This window comes from Polypterus senegalus, chromosome 5, assembly GCF_016835505.1.
Source record: "Polypterus senegalus isolate Bchr_013 chromosome 5, ASM1683550v1, whole genome shotgun sequence".
In the NCBI taxonomy this organism is placed as follows: Eukaryota; Metazoa; Chordata; class Cladistia; order Polypteriformes; family Polypteridae; genus Polypterus; species Polypterus senegalus.
In genome coordinates, this window is record NC_053158.1 from 144,922,552 (window position 1) to 144,945,192 (window position 22,641).

The 22,641-nt window shown below is 40.2% G+C and overlaps 1 protein-coding gene across 1 annotated transcript; it reads right to left on the bottom strand.

The window, feature by feature from the left end:
- Positions 1–4,822: 4,822 nt before the first annotated feature.
- Positions 4,823–18,299, bottom strand: LOC120529554 (tubulin beta-2B chain). The gene is made up of 4 exons (XM_039753448.1): positions 18,172–18,299; positions 17,219–17,327; positions 14,892–15,002; positions 4,823–6,196 (listed from the first exon to the last, which is right to left on the bottom strand). The coding sequence occupies exons 1-4, from the start codon at positions 18,226–18,228 to the stop codon at positions 5,136–5,138; spliced, it is 1,338 nt and encodes a 445-aa protein (XP_039609382.1). The 5' UTR covers positions 18,229–18,299; the 3' UTR covers positions 4,823–5,135.
- Positions 18,300–22,641: the final 4,342 nt, after the last annotated feature.

Below are 22,641 nucleotides of genomic sequence, written 5' to 3' on the forward strand. Positions count from 1 at the left end.
GAGACAGCGTGTGTATTAACTTGTGGATTTTTCTGTGAGTATTTGGTGGCAGTCTGACAAAGTTGCTTCGAAGACGGCATTAGCTGCGGAGCTCAGCTCAGACCAAAATTAGATGAATGGGAGGGGAGATGATGACGTGACTCCCCCACCCGCCTTTAACTGTCAATCCCCACAAACACAGTCTCGGAATTTGCATAAGCACACCCCTTCACCTACAATTTTAACTTAGTTATAAAGTGATCAAAACTCTCGTTTATATCCTGCGTCCTCTCATTAAACTTGTATCCCGCATTACCTGTGGGCATGTTAAACGCCAGCGGTAGCCTGTCTATGAACTTAGTTTAAAGTTTAGGTTTACACCTTGCTTTCTTTCCGAGGCAGCAATACTCATGAATATGGTAGTATATGTCACTCGCTCGCTTCTTATTGTTTTTCGCTGCGTTCTCAATTATATAATGCATGTTTTCTTAAGCGCTTTTTGCAGGTCTTCCTGGTTTTCTACGCACTGCGTTGACAATCAGTTCACGTTGATTACGTGGGAGGCGTGATGATGTCACACGAAACTCCGCCCTTCCAGCTCAACTCCATTACAGTTAATGGAGAAAAATACCTTCCAGTTATGACCATTAGGCGTAGAATTTCGAAATGAAACCTGCCCAACTTTTGTAAGTAAGCTGTAAGGAATGAGCCTGCCAAATTTCAGCCTTCTACCTACACGGGAAGTTGGAGAATTAGTGATGAGTGAGTGAGTGAGTGAGTGTGTGAGTCAGTGAGGGCTTTGCCTTTTATTAGTATAGATCACCCCAGTCCCAAAGGTTTCACGTCCTAGTGAGCTGAATGACTTCCGGCCTGTCGCTCTGACATCACATGTGATGAAGACCATCGAGCGGCTGCTGCTTCACCACCTGAGGCCACAGGTCCACCACGCCCTCGATCCTCTGCAGTTCACATACCAGGAGAAGGTGGGAGCGTAGGATGCCATCATCTATATGCTACATCGATCCCTCTACCACTTGGACAGTAGTGGTGCTGTAAGAATTATGTTTTTGGACTTCTCTAGCGCCTTCAACACCATCCAACCTCTGCTCCATAGGGACAAGCTGACAGAGATGGGAGTAGATTCACACCTGGTGGCATGGATCGTGGACTGTTGTTGTGATGTGAGATTTTACATATAACTTGATAAATGTTTTGTATGTCTTTATTTATAATTTAAGCAAACCAATGTAATTTAGTGGTACCTTGGTGAGAGGCATTCTTGTTTAATCCCCCCATGTTTACGACTTTTCTTTGTAATTTTACGACAGGATTTGGGGGATGTGTCTTAAACCAGTTTGATGAGCATTTCTTTGCTAAAGTCTTTTCCCCCATTCCCCACACAAAGCCAGGTTAGTGTAATATATGGTCGGGGGCAGGAGATAAGATGTTCTATTTCACCCATTGGTCTGAGATATGGCTGTTTGGAATTGGCTTGTCTCAGAGGCCTTCAAGTACCATGATATCCTATTCGCTGTAGGAGTTGGACAGAAAACCTATAAATTTGCTTGCTCAACCACATTCTCTCTCTCTGACCCACATATGATGAAGAAGCATCTCTCTCTCTAACCAACATATGATGAAGAAGCATCTCTCTTGCTAACCTGTGATGATGAAGACAACACAATGAAGAGCACAGCTCAGCAGCCATATTGAACAGGCATGTGGCTGAAAGCTGAGCACCAATGATGCCTTAACTAGAGACATTTTAAGTAACTACAAGTCTGTGTGCCACCTGAATTACACATCACCATTTTATCAGGTTGTATGGTTGCCAATATTCAAATGTACTTTGCATTTTGTTATTATTTATGAATATTATCAGTAATACATTATTTTATGTGTAACTTAACTCCTGCTTGTCTTTTTACTACATCTAATTGCCTGAGGTTATAGATACAGAAGGGAAGGTGGGGATAACTTATATACAGTGGTAAGTCTGTGAGATTAGGCATTCTAAGGCTACATATTAATAATACAATAGGGGAAAGTAGAGCAATATATATATTACTCTACCAAGATAAAACAACTGTCTTACAGACAGACCTCAGTATGTGTGTCTCGGGAAATGCAGGTCTGACATTGTGTTCAGCAATACAGGGGCGCCGCAGGGGACTGTACATTCTCCGGTCCTGTTCAGCCTATATACATCAGACTTCCAATACGACTCTCAGTACTGCCACATACAAAAGTTAGCTGATTACACTGCTATTGTGGGCTGCATCAGAAGTGGACAGGAGGAGGAGTATAGGAAGCTAATCAAAGATTTTGTTAAATGGTGTGACTCAAACCACTTACATCTGAATGCCAGCAAGACCAAGGAATTGGTGGTGGATTTTAGGAGGCCCAGGCCCCTCATGGACCCTGTGATCATCTGAGGAGACTGTGTGCAGAGGGTACAGACCTATAAATATCTGGGAGTGCAGATGGATGACAAATTGGCCTGGACTGCCAATACTGATGCTCTGTGTAAGAAAGGTCAGAGCTGACTATACTTCCTTAGAAGGTTGGCAGCCTTCAACATCTGCAATAAGATGCTGCAGATGTTCTATCAGATGGTTGTGGTGACTGCCCTCTTCTACGCGGTGGTGTGCTGGGGAGGCAGCATAAAGAAGAGGGGTGCCTCACACCTGGACAAACTGGTGAGGAAGGCAGGCTCTATTGCAGACACGGAGCTGGACAGTTTGACATCCGTGGCAGAGTGATTGGCGCTGAGGAGGCTCCTGTCAATAATGAAAAATCCACTGCATCCACTGAACAGGATCATCTCCAGATAGAGGAGCAGCTTCAGTGACAGACTGAGGAGATCGTTCCTCCCCCACACTATGCGACTCTTCAGTTCCACCCGGGGTAAACGCTAACATTATTCAAAGTTATTGTCTGTTTTTATATGCTTTTTATTACTCTTTAATTTAATATTGTTTTTTTTTATCAGTATGCTGCTGCTGGATTATGTGAATTTCCCCTTGGGATTAATGAAGTATCTATCTATCTATCTATCTATCTATCTATCTATCTATCTATCTATCTATCTATCTATCTATCTATCTATCTATCTATCTATCTATCTATCTATCTATCTATCTATCTATCTATCTATCTATCTATCTATCTATCTATCTATCTATCTATCTATCTATCTATCTATCTATCTATCTATCTATCTATCTAATCTTGCCAAGGAAAGTAAATGTGATTTTTCATGCCCATGCAACATTTTCTAGCTTCTCCTCCCAGCCAATGTCAGTGTAACAATCCCTCCAGTGATTCTGTTCCCAGATGGTAACCCAGGAAGCCATGTCTAGTGTGCAAATGATGAGAATTACGCTCATTAGATAGCCAAGACCACTCAACTAGTACCTCTTTAACGGGAGCCACAGCAGCTCTTTTCCAAAGTTCTTCTGTGCAGCCAAGCTTTCCATCCCCTTTATTGAGAGGAATGTACTTCTCATATGCAATTCTGATAGCGAAGTGTGACTTAAAACCATAAATAAAGCTCTCATATGATCCATCACTCAGTTTACATTTTCTCATTCATGATTATATGAGCTTTGTGATCAAAACTGAATACAAACTACTAGTGAGAGGTTCCTCTTTTGGGTTGTTGGGCGCACTTCTTTAAATTAAATGCCTTTATTTAATCGTGATGTTTTATAAAGGTATTATTTCAAGAAAGTTTGGTTACACTTTAAGCCAATGATAATAGCCATCTATCACTGAACTTGATACATCCAGTACAGTGCTATAGAAGCAATGATATACTTACATGTATTTATTGATAAAAAAAAAGTATTCTGACCTATGGAAGTGCTCTGTGGCAAGCATTACTTGAGACTAATGTGGAGAGTTCACAGTTTGAATGCTGTCTTATCATCTGTCAATGTCTCATCCATTTTTCTGAAATGAGTCTGGCATTGGAGAATGGTTCAGTTGGGGAAGTCCATTAATTTTATCATTTATTTCTATTCAGTATCCACATCATGCCACTGTTTTTTTATACTACTATATATACTCAGTACACAGCGGGGAAAAACAAATAATAAACCCCAAATTTGGTGTTTTGTAGAATATGTATTTTTCAGCAGCTGAAAGCAGATTTCCTTCTTATGCACTAGGGGGCTTCGCTCGCCAACCCCACATTAACCCGGCCCGCACTATGCACCAGCCACTTTGCATCTCTGCTGCTCTCGTATGTGGATTTCACTTTCACCAAACAACAAATGTTTTAATTCTCGTGGACATGCCTATTCATTAGAAAGAAACACTACTTTTCCCTGATGGCAACACAAATTAGATGATCTTTAAGTCTCCGACTTAAAGTTTAAATCCTAAAAATATATTCAATCTCTTTTCGCTGTTCTGTTATTTCACAGAGTAATAATTTCCATTTGTTTGCGCTAATGCAATCTTTATTATCATTTTTTGAGACTTTCGAATTTTAGCACTTTCATTATCTCTAAGCTGCTCTGCATGTGTTTCTTGCCAACGTTTTGTATTTTTTACGATGTTCTACTTTGTCATCTACTGTTTGTCTTTTATTTCCGGCCCCGGGCGTGGTTAAATCTCTTGGCACAAAGTCTCGTCGCGTGAGACATGAAAGCATCTCTCTAAAAAAGTCACGTCTCGTCCCAGGATTTTTTTATTATAATAGAGAGATGTTGTACTTTGTATTTGTCCGATTATAATGTTTTATGTTATTATTTTCATAATCACTTAAAACAGAGAGAGATACCCATTGAAAAAATAGTCTCTACACAGAGTGAACAGAAACAGCAATGCAAAATCGTTAGCATGCACACATGTTCTTTATTAACATTAACACTAACTTGGAAACATGAAAAGTGCAATACACAATTAAAAAGATCAAAATTAGCCTTCTTAAGCTGTAACATAACACTCTGACAGTAGACACAGTGCTCTCAACTTACATGATTCATTGTATACCCTTTTCTCTTTTAGTAAGAGTAATACTTACTGGCAGCGATTAGCTACATTTTAAGAACAAGAAATTGTGAAAAGCATGAACACAAATTTTTCATTATCTTAAAAGCTGTGCTTCTGATTACAGTAGACTTAGTTTTCCCTGCCACACAATATACCTAAGCTTCATCTTCACCCTCATCCTCCTCAAATTCACCCTGCTCATCTGCAGTTGCATCTTGATATTGCTGATACTCAGAGACCAAGTCATTCATGTTGCTTTCAGCCTCTGTGAATTCCATTTCATCCATACCTTCACCAGTATACCAGTGCAAGAAGGCTTTCCTACGAAACATGGCTGTGAACTGCTCAGAAATCCTCTTGAAAAGCTCCTGGATTGCAGTGCTATTGCCTATGAAGGTGGCAGACATTTTGAGGCCTCTGGGTGGGATGTCACAGACAGCCGTCTTCACATTATTGGGAATCCATTCTACAAAGTAGCTGCTGTTTTTGTTCTGAACATTGAGCATCTGCTCATCAACTTCCTTCATAGACATTCTTCCTCGGAACATGGCAGCTACAGTTAAGTATCTCCCGTGACGGGGATCACATGCTGCCATCATATTTTTTGCATCAAACATTTGCTGAGTTAGCTCTGGTACAGTTAAGGCACGATACTGTTGGCTACCACGGCTTGTCAGTGGGGCAAAACCAGGCATAAAGAAATGAAGACGAGGAAAAGGCACCATATTTACTGCTAGTTTGCGTAAATCGGCATTCAGTTGGCCGGGAAAACGAAGACAGGTGGTGACACCACTCATGGTAGCTGATACCAGGTGATTGAGGTCTCCATAAGTTGGAGTGGTAAGCTTGAGTGTACGGAAGCAAATATCATATAAGGCCTCATTATCAATGCAGTAGGTCTCATCAGTGTTCTCCACCAGCTGATGCACAGAGAGTGTTGCATTGTAAGGTTCAACCACAGTGTCTGAAACCTTTGGTGATGGCATGACACTGAATGTGTTCATTATACGGTCAGGATATTCTTCTCGAATTTTGCTGATTAGCAGAGTGCCCATACCAGAACCAGTCCCTCCGCCAAGAGAGTGGGTGAGCTGGAATCCCTGCAGACAGTCACAGCTCTCAGCCTCTTTCCTTACCACATCCAAAACTGAATCCACTAACTCTGCTCCTTCTGTGTAATGACCCTTGGCCCAGTTATTGCCGGCACCGCTCTGACCTAAAGGAAGATTATAAATACTTTTTTATTACTTAAATATTATCAAACACACAATAGTTAAAAAGAATGTAAAGTATTATATATTTAATCAAAACCTGAAACCATATGGAGAGTCATTTTGTAACAGCTAAACCAACTGTGTTGACTTTTCTCATGAGACAGCTAGAACAAGTTTGTTAATTACATAACTGTTTATACACTTAAAAAAAATCTGCACAAGTTTAGAGCAGCATTTATCTTCTTTTAACAGCAAATTGTTCATTTAACTACTAATGCTAAGTGTCTACTTGATGATATTTATCATCAGATATGGAATATTCTTATCATCCAAGTTGTTAGGGCCTCTCTCTTCTGCTGATCTCAGCTTCAAACTCTAAATCTTTTTGAGAATAATATCTAACTATATCCATCTTCTTACACATATTTATTGTATGAGTTAAAAATAAACATAACCTGTCGCAAGGGAAAAACCCTTCTGTAACATCAGACTGGCATTCAAACACATCAAGGGATTGATGGTAAAAGTGAATAATACATTGTTGCAGGCGCTGCATGCACTCTGTTTTTTAATTACAACAATGGTGTCTGAATCGAAGTAAGGCTGGAAATATTGTCAGCCATGTCTCTGAAAATTCACATTACAAAATTTGAGTTCAAAGTAAAGAAATGTGTCTGACTCCATAAAAAGGAGAGTTGATCACAAACTGCCATTAGAGATGCAGATTATACTCAAATCACCTGATTCAGCCAGATTAGTTTACAGTACCTTTCCTGGCCTGAATGAAACAGAGTGACAGGGAAGGATCATCTCTAGGGGTTATTTAATCCCCCATTACCCTAGGTGTAACTTCCGCCAGGCAGGGCACCTTGGGAGATGTACTCTTGGTGGGCAGCCCTGTCGTGTTGTGTGGGTTCCACACCTGGAAGGAGGTTCCCCACCTGACCCGGAAGTGCTTCCAGGCAGTAGTCATTTGACGCCGAAAGTACTTCCGAGTCCTGGGATAATAGGAGCCAGCCGGCCTCATCTAGGTGAGCTGAGTCTGGAGGAGGTGCCTGGAGGAGAGAGATGGGAATTGTTGTGGAAGGAAGTGTGTCTAAGGAGGATTAAGGCCTGCATAAGGTATTGGGTTTAATAAAACCACTCTTGGGTTTAAGGAGCTACAGGGCCCTTTAGTGTCCACTATATATATATATATATATATATATATATATATATATATATATATATATATATATTATGCCATATACTGTAGTAATGCAATAGTCAAAGTGATTGAAAGATATCATAGCTGCCAGAATAGTCTCTCAAACGTGTGGAGCCAAGTAACTGCAGTGGTGTATGTGACTGTATCTTCTTTGGGAGCACTCTTCACAACATAAAAAATAATCTTTAGGCTACTGAGCTCCTGAAATGATAACAGCAATTGTAGCTTTTTATTTTTACAGTGATGCCTTCTTTATCGCGGGCGTTGCGTTCCAGAACTAACCGCGAAAGGTGAAAATCTGCGAAGTAAAAACCATATGTTCATATGGTTATTTTTATATATTTTAAGCCCTTATTAACTCTCCAACACTCTTATAAACATTTCCTGCACAGTTTTACAGCAAAAAACCCTTTGTATACTGTTAGATATTAGGTTTGATTCATTGAAATTATGTATGTAAACACACTATTTATATACACTAAAACCTGAATATTATTTTAAAGATATCAAGCATCTCCGATATCTTATATGTTACAGCCATTACGATAGACAGATCGTTTTGGAGCCATAATGAAGGGCTTGACTACGCACAAAGATAAACACAAAAGAGCACAAAAGTTAACTCTTTACACAGCGAAACACGTTGATGCTGAATGAGCGAGACGAGACTTCCTGGTTAACGCAGCGGAATCGAATTCGGCACTCCGTCGCTGAGCCAATCAGCACACAGGAGCTTAACTGCGTGCTCTAATTGGGTAGCTTCTTGGCTATCTGGCAATAGAGTCCCTTTTATGAAATCAACTGGGCAAACCAACTGAGGAAGCATGTACCAGAAGTAAAAAGACCCATTGTCCGTAGAAACCCGCGAAGCAACGCAAAATCTGCATTATGTATTTAGATATACTTACATATAAAATCCACGATAGAGTGAAGCCGTGAAAGTCGAAGTGCGATATAGTGAAGGATTACTGTATTTTCTAGCAGAACATTGCCCTGAGCATTGCACTGCCTCTGCTGGCTTTTTCTTCCCATAGTGCATCCACATCTCTTGCCCCCATAAACCATACGCCCACACCCAGCCATCCACATGATGTAAAAGAAAATGTTAATCATCAGACCAGGCCTCCTTCTTCCATTGCTTGATGGGCCAGTTCTGATGCTCACATGCCCATTGTAGACACTTGGAGTGGTGGACAGGGGTCACCATGGGTCCTCTGAACAGTCTGCGGCTACATAGTTCCATACATTGCAAGCTGCGATGCACTTTGTGTTTTGAAACCTTTCTCTCTTGGCCAGCATTAAGTTGTGCTGCAGTAGCTTTTCTGTGGGATCAGACCAGATGGGCTAGCTTTTGCTCCCCATGCACATCACTGAGCCTTGAGCACCCATGACCCTGTTCACTGGTTGTCCTTTCTTGGACCACTTTTGGTAGATACTAACTACTAACAACATAATCAATAGTATTCTTTTCAGCAGTATACAGTACCATATACGGTATACTCAAGAATATCACTAACTGGTTGAGTTTACAGAGACTATTTTAAAGAAAAACACAGAAAACAGTTGTATTAAATACTAGCAAAATACCCGCGCTTCGCAGCGGTGAAGTACTGCATTCAAATTTTTATTAAGAAGAAAATTAAACCTTTTTAAACTGTGGGACATTATGCCAATAATTATTTGTTAAGGATCTCTTTGTATACCATGTTGTCAGTTCGGCCTTCCGGTTGTAACATGACCAAACTGTGCGCTGAGCTTACTCTTGAGCATGAAACTTACAGTTGGCCATGTGAACAGTAATCTTTTCTCAAATCTCACAGCTTGGATTGCTGCTGTCATAATCGGTTTGAGTTTCATGGTTTGTTTCAATTACGACAGTATTTGCAGGATTTGTTGTGCTGAAGTGACATTTGGCATCTGTCAAGCGTTGTAAGCACACAACTGGTTTCATCGATAAAATCACATCCAGCTTTTGAGAGTTTAAACATTCATAAACATCAAAGTGTCCACTACTGAAATCATCACCTGTGAATCTAAGATGTTTAAGAAGCATTGGCGGTTGTCGAAAGGTGTAAAATATTTGGCCATTTCGGTACACTTGAAAGCGACAACCGAACAATTCAGCGCAGCCATCAACTCACATGCAGAACCATAGGTGAAGGGCTTAAGCATTTCACTCTTCTAGTGCTCCTGTGTAGTATAATTATCTCCTGTACCGTCATCAGTCCACACCTTGAACCTGTCCCAGTCATTCAATACATAAGACACAATGTTCCTCCGGATATCAAGAGTGAGCCTGATATGGCCGTGCAATATATAACAAAGAGAATGGAAAAGGTAGGTGGTATCTCCGGGCATGGAAACCACTCGGTAAGTGACAGTTCTTTGATCGATAGAATTTCTTGAAGATACAACAACAACAACAACAACAACATTTATTTATATAGCACATTTTCATACAAACAGTAGCTCAAAGTGCTTTACATATTAAAGAATAGAAAAATGAAAGACACAATTATAAAACAAAATAAATCAACATTAACATTGAATAAGAGTAAGGTTCAATGGCCAGGGGGGACAGAAAAAACAAAAAAACTCCAGACGGCTGGAGAAAAAATAAAAAAACAAAAAAATAAAATCTGTATGGAAGATGGGCCCATAAGTAACAAAGACTGTTGAAAAGTTCAATATTGCGGCCGACAGTGGCATCATACTACCGAAATAAGTACGTACATTGGTTTCAGTTAGTGGAGGGAAGCCGCCTACCAAATTTCGAGAAGATGGGGCCATAAATAAGAAAGTTCAACATGGCGGACGTTGTTGACCGTTATGACCATTACGTGTAGAATTTCGAAATGAAACCTGCTTAACTTTTGTAAATAAGCTGTAAGGAATGAGCCTGCCAAATTTCAGCCTTCTACCTACACGGGAAGTTGGAGAATTAGTGACGTTGGAAAGTTCAATATGGCGGCTGACAGTGGCGCCATACCACCAAATAAGTATGTACATTGGTTTCGGTTAGCGCAGGGAAGCCGCCAACCAAATTTCGTGAAGATAGGGCCATGAATAAGTAAGTTCAATATGGCGGACGTTGTCGACCGTTATGACCGTTACGCGTAGAATTTCAAAATGAAACCTAATTAACTTTTTTAAGTAAGCTGTAAGGAATGGGCCTGCCAAATTTCAGCCTTCTACCTACACGGGTAGTTGGAGAATTAGTGACGTTTGGAAAATTCAATATGGCGGCCGACAATGGCGTCATACCACCGAAATAAGTACGTACATCGGTTTTGGTTAGCGCAGGGAAGCCACCTACCAAATTTCGTGAAGATGGGGCCATGAATAAGAAAGTTCAATATGGCGGACGTTGTTGACCGTTATGACCGTTACGCGTAGAATTTCGAAATGAAACCTGCTTAACTTTTGTAAGTAAGCTGTAAGGAATGGGCGTGCCAAATTTCAGCCTTCTACCTACACGGGAAGTTGGAGAATTAGTGACGTGTGGAAAATTCAATATGGCGGCCGACAATGGCGTCATACCACCGAAATAAGTACGTACATCGGTTTTGGCTAGCGCCGGGAAGCCACCTACCAAATTTCGTGAAGATGGGGTCAGCCTTCTACCTACATGGGAAGTTTGAAAATTGGTGACGTTGGAAAATTCAATATGGCGGCCGACAATGGCGTCATACCACCGAAATAAGTACGTACATCAGTTTTGGTTAGCGCAGGGAAGCCGCCTACCAAATTTCGTGAATATGGGGCCATAAATAAGAAAGTTCAACATGGCGGACGCTGTCGATCGTATCGATCAAGTATGACCGTACGTGTAGAATTTCGAAATGAAACCTGCTTAACTTTTGTAAGTAAGCTGTAAGGAATGGGCGTGCCAAATTTCAGCCTTCTACCTACACGGGAACTTGGAGAATTAGTGATAAGTGAATCAGTGAGTGAGTGAGTCAGTCAGTCAGTGAGTCAGTGAGGGCTTTGCCTTTTATTAGTATAGATATATATGCAGTATGTGTGTGTAAATGTGTATATATATATATATATATATATATATATATATATATATATATATATATATATATATACAGTATATTTATGTTTACACACACACTACCGGTGTCCTACACAATCCAAAGTCACAAACCCAAAGGCCCCTATGGGGTTTTCCTTATTCGAGCTACTGTATTGTAGGCAGCCAAGGAAGGTTAGGAAGAGAAGGGTTTCCGTGCTTGCGTAATATTTTGGAGTATGTTACTGAGTTGTGGGACCGTTTTATGAGGCTCTGCCGTCTGGTGAGGAAACATCTTGAGGACACCCAGACTGCTCAGGCCTGAGTCTACAACAGAGTCTGTCTCAGTGAGTTCTGTCCTGGCGACTGGGTTATGGCCATAACTCCCACATTCCCCTCCAAACTCCTGGTACACTGGCAGGGATACAACGAGATATGGGAATATAAGGGTCTTGTGGATTATCTAGTTTACCAGCCCAATTGGTGTCCCAAGGACCGCATCTACAATATAAACCTGCTGAAACCCTGGGTAGAATGAGACTCCAGCGGTTCAGCAGCACCTTCTGCCTTATCTTTCTTTGTGGAAACTGAAAAACTAAACTATGGGGAGAGCATACAATTATACAACGCAAAATTATATATTGAGCACATCTGTCTCGACTAAAACTCTCCAAAATGTTTCCTGGGCAAGATCCAACCTGTGAACACTGCAAACTAGTTCCAGTCTCACTTGGTCACATGTTCTGGGCCTGAACCAAATGAACATCATTCTGGAAGAAAATTTTAAATTACCTTTCAGATAGCCTTGGTCTCACAATCCCTCCTAACCCATTAACAGCTGTGTTTGGGGTTCTTCCAGATGGGTTTAAGGTGGAGAAAGACACACAAATTGTGATTGCATTCACTACACTTTTGGCACGCAGACTTATTCTGATAAACTGGAAGAACCCAAACTCTCCTCTTTTAAGTCAGTGGGAAACTGATGTGTTATATTATTTGAAATTGGAAAAAATCAAATACTCAGTTAGAGGATCCGTACAGACTTTTTTCAAAACGTGGCAGGATCTAATCAGTAATACTTTAAAATAAGCTCATAAAGCACAGAGAACTTATCAATTTAGGTATGTTTACAGGTCTTAAGTTTCATGCCGTTTGGCTTGCCCTCTCTCTCAGGGGTAGGGATCGATTTGTTGTTAATTCAATTTTTCTGTTTGTAAAAACTTGACTGATTTGTATGGAATGCAATAAAATTAATAAATATAAAAAAAAAACTAAACTATGGGAATATCCTTACCCTGCGGCAGAGGGAGGAACTAGGAGCCATCATCTTCACAGTCACTAGGGTTGCGGACCCCAAGGTGGGATAGATCACTTTGACCATCCACAATATAGTAACTGAAACAGGGGTGTTGATCCGAGAGTGACCCTCTGTTTATATTTAAGTTTTAAAAATGCTTGGCTTTCTGGCAACAGGCATCTGCCAGAGCTAACTGGCTGACAGGGCAGGAATATCTCAGCCAATCTTTAGTTCCGTCATGCCCGCTGTGCTGAAAGCCTTAAACAACTCACGAGGCACTACATTCAGTTTCCCTATGGTCTAGTTGTATATGCTAACATAAAAAGGAAATCTGCAGCAGTATCCACTTTTTTTAATGTAATCATGGCAACTCACAGTACAATAAGGGCACCTACTGAGAATTGAGAATTTGTTAACCATAAACAGGTTCATTACACAAGTCATCTGTAATGCCAAGATGAGAATTTCAAACATCATGGATTGGTGGCCTGGGTCAACCCATGATTCATTTATTTTGAGGCAAAGTAGCTTTGGCAGATAATTTGCTGATGTCTAGCTTGTTGGTAAGGTAATTGGCTGAACCCGCAGTTTATCATTATTTAGTGTAAAAGAAATCACGGCATTACATGTGCCAGGTGAAAGTGGCTACCCATTCAGATGCTGGTGACTTACACCCTACCCTGACCCCCAGAGCGCAGAGGAGAGTGCAAAAAGCAGCACAGGACTCCTCGGCTGCAATTGGCAGTGGATGCATCAGGTGGGAGGTTGCTTTGCCAGCCAATTGATGTCTGCAGCATCATGATTGCATGGGATTCATTAGCATAGTCCATATATGGTTGTTTTAGGGAGGCAAAAGGGCAGGGTTTGAGGCGTGTTCATGTATGCCCATTTACAAGATGATTGTGATTTATAAAGGTAAATTGCAGAGAAAAGTGAATATGCCAGGTTTTATAAGTAAGATTTTTTTTGGGACAAACATTTCCTTTATTTTTGTCACACTCACATCCACGCAAAGTTTTATAAATGAGACCCTTGGACTTCTGTATATAGCTTTGGTGTCCGAATATCAAGAAAAAGTGAGGCAGAGAAAGTCGAGAGGATAGTAACTAAGCTAATTATGAGACTGGAACTTATAAGCAATTAGGAGAGACAGTAAGAGTTGAACCTCTTCAGTTTAAGCAAAAAAAATTAAGAAGTGATATGATTAAGTGTTTAAAATTACAAAAGGAAATAGTACAGTCGATCAATACTGTAAGTTTAAAATAAATTCTTCAATAAGAACATGGAGACATGGTTGAAAATCTGTTAAGGGGCAGATGTCATACAAAAGTTATAAAGCTTTTCTTTATGCAAAGAACCATAGACACATGGAATAAGTACAAAGTACTGGTGGAGAGTGGGACTTTAGCAACCTTCACATCTCAACTTTATTTTATTTTATACAACTTAACTAAATAGAATGGATGTACTTGTGCTGAATTGTCTGTTTTCATCACAGTTGTTCTAATGGAACAAATATAACAGGTAAACAGGTGAAAACTGCTTAACTCAGCACTGGTCACATATCTTGAGATCTGCACCTAGTGCCATCTTTTTGTTCTCCTTGCAACCTATACAAAAATGTTCAATTTAGGCAAGTATATTCCAAAATATACTGTGTCGACCAACTCTAACAGGCTCATCTTACTGTTTTGTTTCATTTGCTTCAAAATCTTACCCTGGCAGAACACTCATATAAATTATCCTGGCTTACTTTTCCTCAATTTACTTTGCCTCACATGTGCATTAATGGAATGGATGCATTTATTGAAGCCACTGTGCGGGTTCAGTTAAACTGACATATAGTATGGTGCTGAGGACTTCTCACAATTTATTATTTTAAGCCGACAGAAAACAAACAAATACACCGAATATTCAGTAATAATGTAAATATATCCACTTGTTGAATGGAGAAACAATTGTCAAAACTAGAAATTTAGAAACTGTATCATTATTTTAAATGTATTGTATGCAGTTAAATATCTTCATGAAAGAACTGTGACACAATTAGAGAAAATGAAAGAAAGAAAGAAAGAAAGAAAGAAAGAAAGAAAGAAAGAAAGAAAGAAAGAAAAAGACAGGCAGAGATTGCCAATATTCAAATTTCAGTCCGCTGATATTTTAGAGAATGCTTACCAAACACAAAATTATCAGGCCTGAAAATCTGCCCAAAAGGTCCAGACCTGACTGAGTCCATTGTGCCAGGCTCCAGATCCACAAGGATGGCACGAGGAACATATTTGTTACCTGTGGGTGGAACAAAATGGCATTATTAAGAAACAGAGCTAATGCATTTTCACTAACAAATAAGCTTTCATACAAAATCAGCCTCCCACTTGGATCTAAAGGATAAATGGAGGAGATTCCAAGTCCACAGAAAAGGGGCCAGTGCCAGATAAGCAGTGGAAGCGGCATTATATTTTCATGGTCTCCATGAAGCTTGGAAAAAAACAACATAATCCAGCATTCCCTGTATTGCCTAATCCTCGTACCTTTAATACACAATATTTTCTATATTCAAAGTGGAGTGGCTTTGAATGAGGAGAGATAATACGTCCACACCTGCTGGGGAAGGCTGACTAAATGCTTTATTAAATATTAAATAAATAAATAAATAAATTCTCAAATCCATGAATGCAGGTAAAACTGCTGGTAAGGATTTTCAAATAGGCAACTGGTTAAATGTTCTAGGAAACTTTAGTTTTGATACTTTAATAATGACAATGGAGGAGACAATGGAGGAGTCCAGCAGGGGTTGCTGCAACAATTTTTTTACAGACTTTGTCATAGAATTACAGTATAATGACCCAATACTTCAACTTTGTATCTCGTCATCAAGTAACCTAACATCCACCCACCCATCCATTTTCTGTTTTTGCTTTTTCCAATTCAAGATTGCAGGGGTCAGAAACGCTCTTGCCAGCACTGGGTAAGATGCAGGAATCAGTTCTGAACAGGGCATCAGTCCACTACAGAGCACAACCACATACTGTACAACTAATCTGCCCCTACATTGGGACAGTTTAGATCTGACTATAAGCCTAACATGTTTTTATATTTATTTATTAACGTTGGAGGAAAACCAAAGTGCTCAGAGCTACATGGGGAATACATGCAAACTACAAACAGACAGAAACTGAGCTGAGATTTGAACCCTGGTTTCTAGAGCTGTGAAGCAGCAGCAGTTACCGCCTGCAAATAAATTAACATAAGAATACCCAGCATGCAATACCTTTGTATAGCAGAATATATGATACCAGTAACGGTGTACTGCACGAAAACGTGCAGTGTATACACTTGACTTGGGCATTCTTAGTTTTCATCCTGTTTCTCTGTTTCTGTTTAGCATTCATTAGCTCAGCAGTTGATGCGCTTGCCGCTTCCTGAGCAGCTTTTCTGTTCTCCACCCTAACGGCCCGCCTCTTCTTTTCTTTCGTCGGCATCTTTTCCCGTTAAAACTGATTAAGTACGTTTTTGTGTTGCAATTACTTAGTATGTTGTTCTTAATTTTTCGTTCAATCTGCCTCAAGAAGGATTAAAGATATGAAGAGGTAGGGTAAGTGACCGCGAAGGTGCAAGGGAATGAGAACGATGCACGTACGCATGCGTCGCACGGCCGCCTGTTGCGCGTTACCGAGAGTTGATTCTACAATAAATTAAAAATAAAAAGAGTAATAAAAATCATCACCCGAAAGCGGATAGTAGACATCACGTAGTATATATGTGCCAAATCTCAGGTCAATAGGCGAAACGGTTTGCGAGCTACAGGTGATTTAAAATCCTGGGCAGACAAACGAACAGCCACGGTAGCGTATTATATATAAAGATGATAAGATATATCTGTTTGGAATGCGTACCTCCTTCTCCATATCATTGTGGATATTTCTCCTACATCCCAATGATATGCAAGTTATGTCAATGCGTGACTTTAAACTGGCCATGCAGGACTAAACAACTATATGTGTAAATGTGTCCTGTGATTGGCTGGCACCCTGTCTAGGGTTTATTCCCTTCTTGTTCATGATGCTGCTGGAACAGACTTCTCCTCAGCACAGTGCTTTAATGGACAGATGGATGAATGATTAATTGACTACTTTAAAGGAGCTGGAAGAACAAATAAAAATATACATGAAGTTGAGGCTTTATCTGTTTCTGAGACCTCTTTTGTGACAATGTAATGTGCGACAGCATTCTCAGGTTGGATTATCCAACCTGTATATGTCTGAGTTGAAACATTAGGGAATTTAAAATGGTTGTTGTTTTAGCTGTGTAGCCTTGTCTTCCATTCTGTAATACTGTCTACATAATACTTGGACAAGGCTCTTAAAGGAAATATGCCAACTATGAATATTTTCTAATCTACCCCTGAATGAGATAACATACTGTAAGTACTGATAACAGATTCCTCATATATATGGACACAGTCACAAAAAAAAAAGCAATGGATCTAAGATACAACATACCATTGGCTTCATTGTAGTAAACGTTAATTCTTTCCAATTGCAAGTCGCTGTCCCCATGGTAGCTACCGGTAGGATCAATGCCATGCTCATCGCTGATCACTTCCCAAAACTGTAACATAAAAGAGTTATATTATTTTATTATAGGTAGAATGTTAATTTCATGCATTGCCTTTGGAAACATTAAAACAGAACAAAACAATTATATTATCGCCTTTGAATCCGTTTAGATCATAAAAGATTAATAGAATGCTGATGCAGAAACTGACTTGTGTTTCAGGGAATATTTTTATTTAATGCTCAACTAATTAGATTGATGTGGAGACATTCCTATTAGTGAGAAAGAAGAAAACGGTTAACAGATTCAATCTATCTAGCCAGAAAAGACATAAAAAGGCAGATAAAGAATTTGGAATCCATAAGCAGCTTGGCGTGTTCGATTAAGTAATGCAGAGGAATATTTTAGTGGATGTAACAATACGATGACACCTCGTCTGCCCCGACCGCACCCATTTCTACAGCTGTGAAAAAAGGTGCTTTCTCCCCCGCATTCTTGAAATAATTCTCATTTCTTTAACAATATTTTTTATATTTTCATTTTTTAAGTAGTATTTGCTGCACGGAACATGGCCACAGCAAATGTGAGCATACAGGTGGCAAATCATTCCCAAAAATGATGGGTATGAATGCACAATGAGCTGTGGAGCACATTAACAAGTTACCGCTATTCGTCTTTATTCATTGTTTTACCCACTCCACACATACAGAAAACGAAAGTTTGTAACGACTCCTGATTAAATTCCAAAGAAGTGCAGATTTATGAGAACAAAGAAAAGAGAAGTATAAAAGGCGATTGTAGTTGCGGCATAACTGCAAAGCACCGTAAAAGCAAACTCTGCGCTAATCGGGCATGAAATGGCAAATCGACCTTCCTTTTTAATCGGTCTCTACTGTACCTTTGCCCCGATTTGGTTTCCGCATTGGCCAGCCTGGATGTGCACGATCTCACGCATGATTGCGACCCCTGCTCGCTAGTTCGCCGGTGCTCCCTTCTGCTCTGCTCTTTTCTGCAATGGTCCCGTATCCAGTAAATTTGGATGCATCGCTCCCCCTCACTTGACACGAGCCGCGTTGCCTCTTCTGATTGGGCAGCGCAAGTCCTCCTGTCTGCCGGAGCTCTCAGATACAGCCAGTCAGCGGAGAACAGCTTGATGCAGCGCCAGTGTGGTACCCAAGGGGATTTGGAATATCAGTGGAAGGAAATTAAAAAAATAATAATAATAAAATAATTTGCATGAACTTATTTATTTAAATGTCATTTACCTCCTAAATTCAATTCAAAGCAGTTTACATTTGCCAGTTTTGCATGCAACAAAAGTGTATTAGAAAACATTTTAATCAGTGCTGTCTCCACGTACAACATTTATGCAAAATAAAAATAAAGATAAAAATTTTGTCTGTTATGGCCACACCAAACTGAGTTGAAGATTTTAAAAACAGAGGCGAAAGAATGGAGGGCAAAGTAAAGGAAAGAAATAAGTCTGAAGGGTGAATAGCCAAGAGTTGCACAAGCTGACCTGCTGAGAATAAGAAGAAAGGCAAGGCTAAAATATTGGTTAGCAGTTCTTTGCTAGTGATGTGTGAGAGTCAAGTTAAGGAAACAGTCTAACGTCTGTGCTTTTTTATGATTGCTATCTTTGAAATTTTATGTTAGGCTACAAAGAAATATGCCTGCATTTTAAATCAATTAAATAATTAGCAAATTCATTTTCAGAAATCTTTGATTCTTCACTGGACTAAAATTCTATTAACAGAATATAAGCTTGCTCTGAGTGTGCCGAGCATGGTAGGTAAAGCCCATTATTTTTACCAGTTCTCATCTTACTTCATATGCATTGTTCTGTTTCAGCTATGCCAACTTAAGGCTTGGTGCTATTTTCCATTTTTGGGACTTCTGTATCATTGACCTTAGCAAATTGTTCTGGCTATAACCTGTTTACATATTTACTGATTTTTCTCAGCTTTTGACAAACTTTCCTACTTACTTGGGTTCCCAAAAACCATTTGAGATTGTAGGCACAGGCTTCAGCTCCTCATAAGACAACAGTTGGAATAAGCCCATTCAGTAAATGAATATTTGGGACTGGTCAATTTAGGGTTTTGTTTCACTTGGCTTTTCATCATGGGTGCCTGTAGTTAGCAGAAAATATAATGATTTATGCATTAGACGATTATGCTGACATATGAGTTTTTTGCTATATTTCTATTTTTACACATAAGATTTAGCTTGCCTTTACACACCTATGTAACTGTACTTTACCTTGTACTGTGAACATGAGATACTATATAAGCTGTAGAACAAGTCATTTTGAAATATAGGCATCCAATGAGAATTCTTCTTCTTCTTCTTCTTTTGGCTGCTCTTGTTAGGGGTTGCCACAGCTGATCATCTTTTTCCATATCTTTCTGTCCTCTGCATCTTGTTTAATTACACCCACCACCTGCATGTCTTCTCTCACCACATCCATAAATCTTCTCTTAGGACTTCCTCTTTTCCTCTTGCCTGGCAGCTCTATTCTTAACATCCTTCTCCCAATATACCCAGCATCTCTCCTCTGTACAGGTCCAAACCAATGTAATCTCTCCTCTCTGACTTTGTCTCCCAACCGTCCAACCTAAGCTGACCCTCTAATGTACTAATTTCTAATCCTCTCCTTCCTCGTCACACCCAGTGCAAATCTTAACATCTTTAACTCTGCCACCTCCAGCTCTGTCTCCTGCTTTCTGGTCAGTGCCACCGTTTCCAACCCATATAACATAGCTGGTCTCACTACCGTCCTGTAGATCTTCCAATTCACTCTTGCTGATACCCGTCTGTCAAAAATCACTCCTGACACTCTTCTCCACCCATTCCACCCTGCCTGCACTCTCTTTTCCACCTCTTTTCCAGAATCCCCATTACTCTGTACTGTTGATCCCAAGTATTTAAACTCATCCACCTTCGTCAACTCTACTCCCTGCATCCTCACCATTCCACTGACCTCCCTCCCATTTACACACATGTATTTCTGTCTTGCACCTTCTGACCTTCATTCCTTTCCTCTCTAGAGCATATCTCCACTTCACCAGGGTCTCCTTAACCTGCTCCCAACTCTTGTTACAGATAACAGTTTCATCCGTAAATATCATAGTCCACAGGCACTCCTTCCTAATCTCCTCGGTCAACCTGTCCATCACCATTGCAAATAAGAAAGGGCTCAGAGCTGATCTCTGATATAATCCCACTTCCACCATAAATGCATCCGTCACTCCTACTGCAGATGTCACCACTGTGACGATTCCCTAGTACATATCCTGCACTCTTACGTGCTTCTCTGCCACTCCTGAAGTCCTCATACAATACCAAAACTCTTTGCTAGGCACCCTGTCATATGCTTTCTCTAAGTCCAAAAAAACACAATGCAGTTACTTTTGGCCTTCTCTATATTTCTCCATCAACACCCTCAGAACAAAACATCTCATCTGTGGTGTTATTTCCCAGCATGAAACCATACTACTGTTTGCTAATCATCACCTTCCTTCTTAGCCTAGCTTCTACTACTCTTTCCCATAACTTCCTCCTTTGACTGATCAGTTTTATCCCTCTGTATTTACTACAGTTCTACACATCACCTTTACTCTTAAAAATCAGTATCGGTACACTTCTTCTCCACTCCTCAGGCATCCTCTCACTTTCCAATTTGGTTAAAAACTCCACTGCCATCTCTCCTAAACTAACTCCATGGTTCCACAGATATGTCATCAGGACCAACAGTCTTTCCATTCTTCGTCCTCTTCATAACTGTCCTTACTTTCTCCTTGATAATCTGTTGCACTTCCTAGTTCACTATCTCCACATCATCCAACCTTTCTCTCTCTTCTCTCATTCTTTTCATTCATCAGCCTCTCTAAGTACTCTTTCCATCTGCTCAACACACTCTCCTCATTTGTGAGTATATTTCCATCATTATACTTTATCGCCCTAACCTTGCTCCACTTCTTTCCCAGCTCAGTCCCTCTGTCTAGCCAATTGGTACAGGTTGTTTTCTCCCTCCTTAGTGTCCAACTTCTCATACAACTCATCATACTCCTTATCTTATCATTGCCACCTCTCTCTTCACCTTATGCCTTATCTTCTTTTGCTCTTGTCTGCTTTCTTCATTTCTCTGACTATCCCATTTCTTCTTCACCAGCCTCTTCCTCTATATATTGTTCTGTACTTTCCCATTCCACCCAAAGGTTTCTTTGTCGTCCTTCCTTTGTCCAGATGTCACACCAAGCACCCTGCTACCTGTCTCCCTTACTACTTCTGCTGTAGTTGAACAGCTATCTGGTATCTCTTCACTGCTATCCAGTGCTTGTCTTTTCTCCTCCATGAACTCTGCCTTACAGTCTTCCATTTTCAACTTCTGCTATTTGATCCTTGGCTCTGCCCTCATTCTCCTCCTCTTCTTTGATCGCCAGTATCATCCTACTGACCACCATCCTATGCTACCTAACTACATTTTCTTCTGATACCACTTTCCAGTCTCCAGTCTCCTTCAGACTGAACCTCCTGCATAGGATATAATCCACCTGTGTGCATCTTCTTCCACTTCGGTACTTCACCCTGTGTTCCTCTCTCTTCTTAAAATACATATTCACCAAAGCCATGTCCATCCTTTTTGAAAAATCTACTACCATTTGACCTTTTTCATTCCTCTCCTTGACACCGTATCTAATCATTACCTCCTCATCCCCTCTGTTACCTTCACCAACATGTCCACTGAAATCCATTTCAATCACCACTCTCTCTCCATTGGGTACACTGTCCATCACTTCATCTAACTCACTCCAAAAATCTTCTTTCTCATCCATCACACACCCAACTTACGGGGCATAGGCACTAACGACATTCATCATCACAACCTCAAGTTTCCAGCTTCATACTCAACACTCTGTCTGAACTCTTTTCACTTCCAAAACACAATTGGCATACTGTTCCTTCAGGATAAACTCTACCCATTTCTCCTCCCATCCAAACCATGGTAGAACAACTTGAACCTATCTCTGACAAACCTGGCCTTACTCCCATTCCATCTTGTCTTTTGCACATACAATATATCAACCTTCCTTCTCTCCATCATATCGGCTAACTCTCTCTCTTTACCATAATGCCAACATTCAAATTTCTTACCCTCACTTCCTAACCTCCTCTCCTCCTGCCTCCAGACACACATTCCCCTTCTTCTTCTCCTTTAGCCTTAACAGTACCCCAATTTTCCCCATCATATTAATCACTTTTGAGATGTAATATGTTTGTCATGTCAATGCATATTATAATAATGGTTCAGTGACATGAATTATTATACATATGAGTGGTCATTTAGCTGGTTTGACTGCATTTC

Bases quoted from the DNA above. Each gene is read 5' to 3' on its own strand.
- LOC120529554 (XM_039753448.1), bottom strand. From the start codon at position 18,228: ATGCGTGAGATCGTGCACATCCAGGCTGGCCAATGCGGAAACCAAATC. The intron at 15,003-17,218 runs GTATGTTGTATC...TTCCACCCACAG, and splicing joins TTACTACAATGAAGCCAATG to GTAACAAATATGTTCCTCGT. The intron at 6,197-14,891 runs GTAAGCATTCTC...ATCTTCCTTTAG, and splicing joins GCCTGATAATTTTGTGTTTG to GTCAGAGCGGTGCCGGCAAT.